Here is a 2,917-nt window from a genome sequence, read left to right as displayed (position 1 = left end):
AAACACAGGAACCTAGCTAACTTGATTGAGTATGCTAAAGTCAGTCTTTCATAACCATTATCATGACCAGATTAACATCAATGAGTCATTTTTAAATTTTAAGTTTACAACCTGAATACCATAGCAACTTGCCATCAGCCAGGGCCATCCTTTGTTAGTCTGATGTAAGCCCTAGGATAATAGCCATTTTATATCTCAAGAAGTCTATAATCTGTTCAAGTACTTTAAGATTTACTTAATCACCTTTCTGGTGGTGGCGAGCTCCCGGTGAGAACATGCCTCTCACCAAGGATCTCCTTCACCCCTCACCAGAAGAGAAGAAGAGGAAACACAAGAAGAAGCGCCTGGTGCAGAGCCCCAATTCCTACTTCACGGATGTGAAGTGCCCAGGGTGTTACAAAGTCACCATGGTCTTTAGCCATGCACCAATGGCAGTTTTGCGTGCCAGCTGCTCCATTGTCCTCTGCAAACCTACAGGAGGAAAAGCAAGGCTTCCAGAAGGAGGTTCCTCCAGGAGGAAGCAGCACTAATGACAGCCTGAACAAGATGAGTAGGAAATGATCCCAATAAACACATTTTGGCTATATATATATATGATTTAGTTTATCAACTTTGTCTTTAATCTTCTGTTTAAATATTTTATTTTATTTTTTATTTACTTATTTGAGAGCGACAGACAGAGAGAGGAAGAGGCAGATAGAAAAACAGAGAATGGGCGCGCCAGGGCCTCCAGCCACTGCAAACAAACTACAGATGCGTGCGCCCCCTTGTGCATCTGGCTAACGTGGGTCCTGGGGAATCGAGCCTTGAACTGGGGTCCTTAGGCTTCACAGGCAAGCGCTTAACCGCTAAGCCATCTCTCCAACCCCAACAAAAAATTTTATTGTCCTTACCATAAGACCTTTTTTTTTGTTTTTTTTTTTTTCAGTTTTTTGAGGTAGGATCTCACTCTAGCCCAGGCTGACCTGGAATTCACTATGGAGTCTCAGGGCGGTCTCGAACTCACGGTGATCCTCCTACCTCGGCCTCCCGAGTGCTGGGATTCAAAGCGTGTGCCACTGTGCCTAGCCCATAAGACTTTTTTTTAAACTTTATTATTTATTTATTTATTTGAGAGAGACAGAGAAAGAGGCAGAGAGAGGGAGAGAGAGAATGGGTGCACCTGGGTCAGTAGCCACTGCAAATGGACTCCAGACACATGCACCCCCTGTGCATCTGGCTTACATGGGTCCTGGGGAATCAAACCAAGGTCCTTTGGTTTTGCAGGCAAATGCCTTAACCACTAAGCCATCTCTCCTGCCCCCATAAGACTTTTAATATGATCATTCAAACTTTTTTTTCTTCCTCAAAAGGCTTTTTGAATTAGCTTTTTGTGGTGGTTTGATTCAGGTGTCCCCCCCATAAACTTAGGTGTCTGAATGCAGGTTCCCAGTTGATGGGGATTTGGGAATTAATGCCTGCTGGAGGTGGTGTATTGTTGGGGGCGGGTGTTATAGCCAGTTTCCCCATGCCAGTGTGTGCCAAAGCACACTCTCTTGTTGCTATGGTCTATCTTATGTGGGCCAGGGTGTGATGTCCACCCTCTGCTCATGCCATCGTTTTCTCTGCCATCATGGAGCTTCCCCCTCAAGCCTGTAAGCCAAAATAAACCTCTTTTTTCCCACAATCTGCTCTTTCTACCAGCAATGTGAACCTGACTGCAACACTCTTTATAAAAGAATAGATTATATTTGATTTATATTATTTACCCAGAATATTCTATTTAAAAATATGTATATATGAAAGCTGGGGGCTGGAGAGATGGCTTAGCAGTTAAGGTGCATGCCTGTGAAGCCTAAGGACCCAGGTTCAATTCTCCAGGACCCACGTTACCAGATGCACAAGGGGGCACACATATCTGGAGTTCGTTTGCAGTGGCTGGAAACCCTGCACGCCCATTCTCTCCCTCCCCCCACCTCTCTCTCCCCCTCTTTCTCTGTCAAATAAATAAATAATGAAATTTTAAAAATAAAAATATGGCTGGGCGTGGTGGCGCACGCCTTTAATCCCAGCACTCAGGAGGCAGAGGTAGGAGGATCGCCATGAGTTCAAGGCCACCCTGAGACTACAGAGTTAATTCCAGGTCAGCCTGGACCAGAGTGAGACCCTACCTCGAAAAACCAAAAAAAAAAAAAAGAGCCAGGTGTGGTGGCGCACGCCTTTAGTCCCAGCACTTGGGAGGCAGAGGTAGGAGGATAGGATCACTGTCAGTTCAAGGCCACCCTGAGACTCCATAGTGAATTCCAGGTCAGCCTGGGCTAGAGTGAGACTCTCTATCTCGAAAAACCAAAAAATAAATAAATAAATAAAAATAATAAAAATATGAAAGCTGGGCTGGAGAAATGACTTAGTGGTTAGGTGCTTGCCTGCTTTCCCAAGGACCCACATAAGCCAGATGCACAAGGTGATGCACACATCTGGAGTTTGTTTGCAGTGGTTGGAAGCCCTGGCATGCCCTTTCTCTCCCTTTCTCTCTCTCAAATAAATATAAGTAAATAAAAACAAAATATTTTTTTAATATGAAAACAAGACTGGAGAGATGGCTTAGTGGTTAAGGTACTTGCCTGCAAAGCCAAAGGATCCAGGTTCTATTCCCCAGGACCCACGTAAGCCAGATGCACAAGGGGGCGCATGCTTCTGGAGTCCATTTGCAGTGTCTGGAAGCCCTGGCATGACCATTCTCTCTCTCTCTACCTACCTATTTCTATCTATCTCTCTCAAATAAATAAATAAAATAATATATATATATATATATATATGAAAGCAGATTTGAACACTATTAGAATTTTTCTGACAAACTCATTAGAGAGTACTTCTAAATTTAAATTCAAATCTTGAGGCTGTTGTCTATTAGTAGTCCCATAGAAGCATAGAGAGA

General features: G+C 43.8%; 1 protein-coding gene across 1 annotated transcript; it reads left to right on the top strand.

Annotated features, from left to right (window-relative positions):
- The first annotated feature begins 275 nt into the window (after positions 1–275).
- On the top strand, positions 276–530 carry LOC123462958 (40S ribosomal protein S27-like). The gene has a single exon (XM_045157553.1). The coding sequence runs from the start codon at positions 276–278 to the stop codon at positions 528–530; it is 255 nt and encodes an 84-aa protein (XP_045013488.1).
- Positions 531–2,917: the final 2,387 nt, after the last annotated feature.

The sequence above is a fragment of the Jaculus jaculus genome, chromosome 8 (genome assembly GCF_020740685.1).
Source record: "Jaculus jaculus isolate mJacJac1 chromosome 8, mJacJac1.mat.Y.cur, whole genome shotgun sequence".
In the NCBI taxonomy this organism is placed as follows: domain Eukaryota; kingdom Metazoa; phylum Chordata; class Mammalia; order Rodentia; family Dipodidae; genus Jaculus; species Jaculus jaculus.
The sequence above is the reverse complement of the archived record's forward strand: the minus strand, read 5'-3'. Positions and strand labels throughout refer to the sequence as shown.

Coding starts and splice junctions, on each gene's coding strand:
- LOC123462958 (XM_045157553.1), top strand. CDS start 276: ATGCCTCTCACCAAGGATCTCCTTCACCCCTCACCAGAAGAGAAGAAG.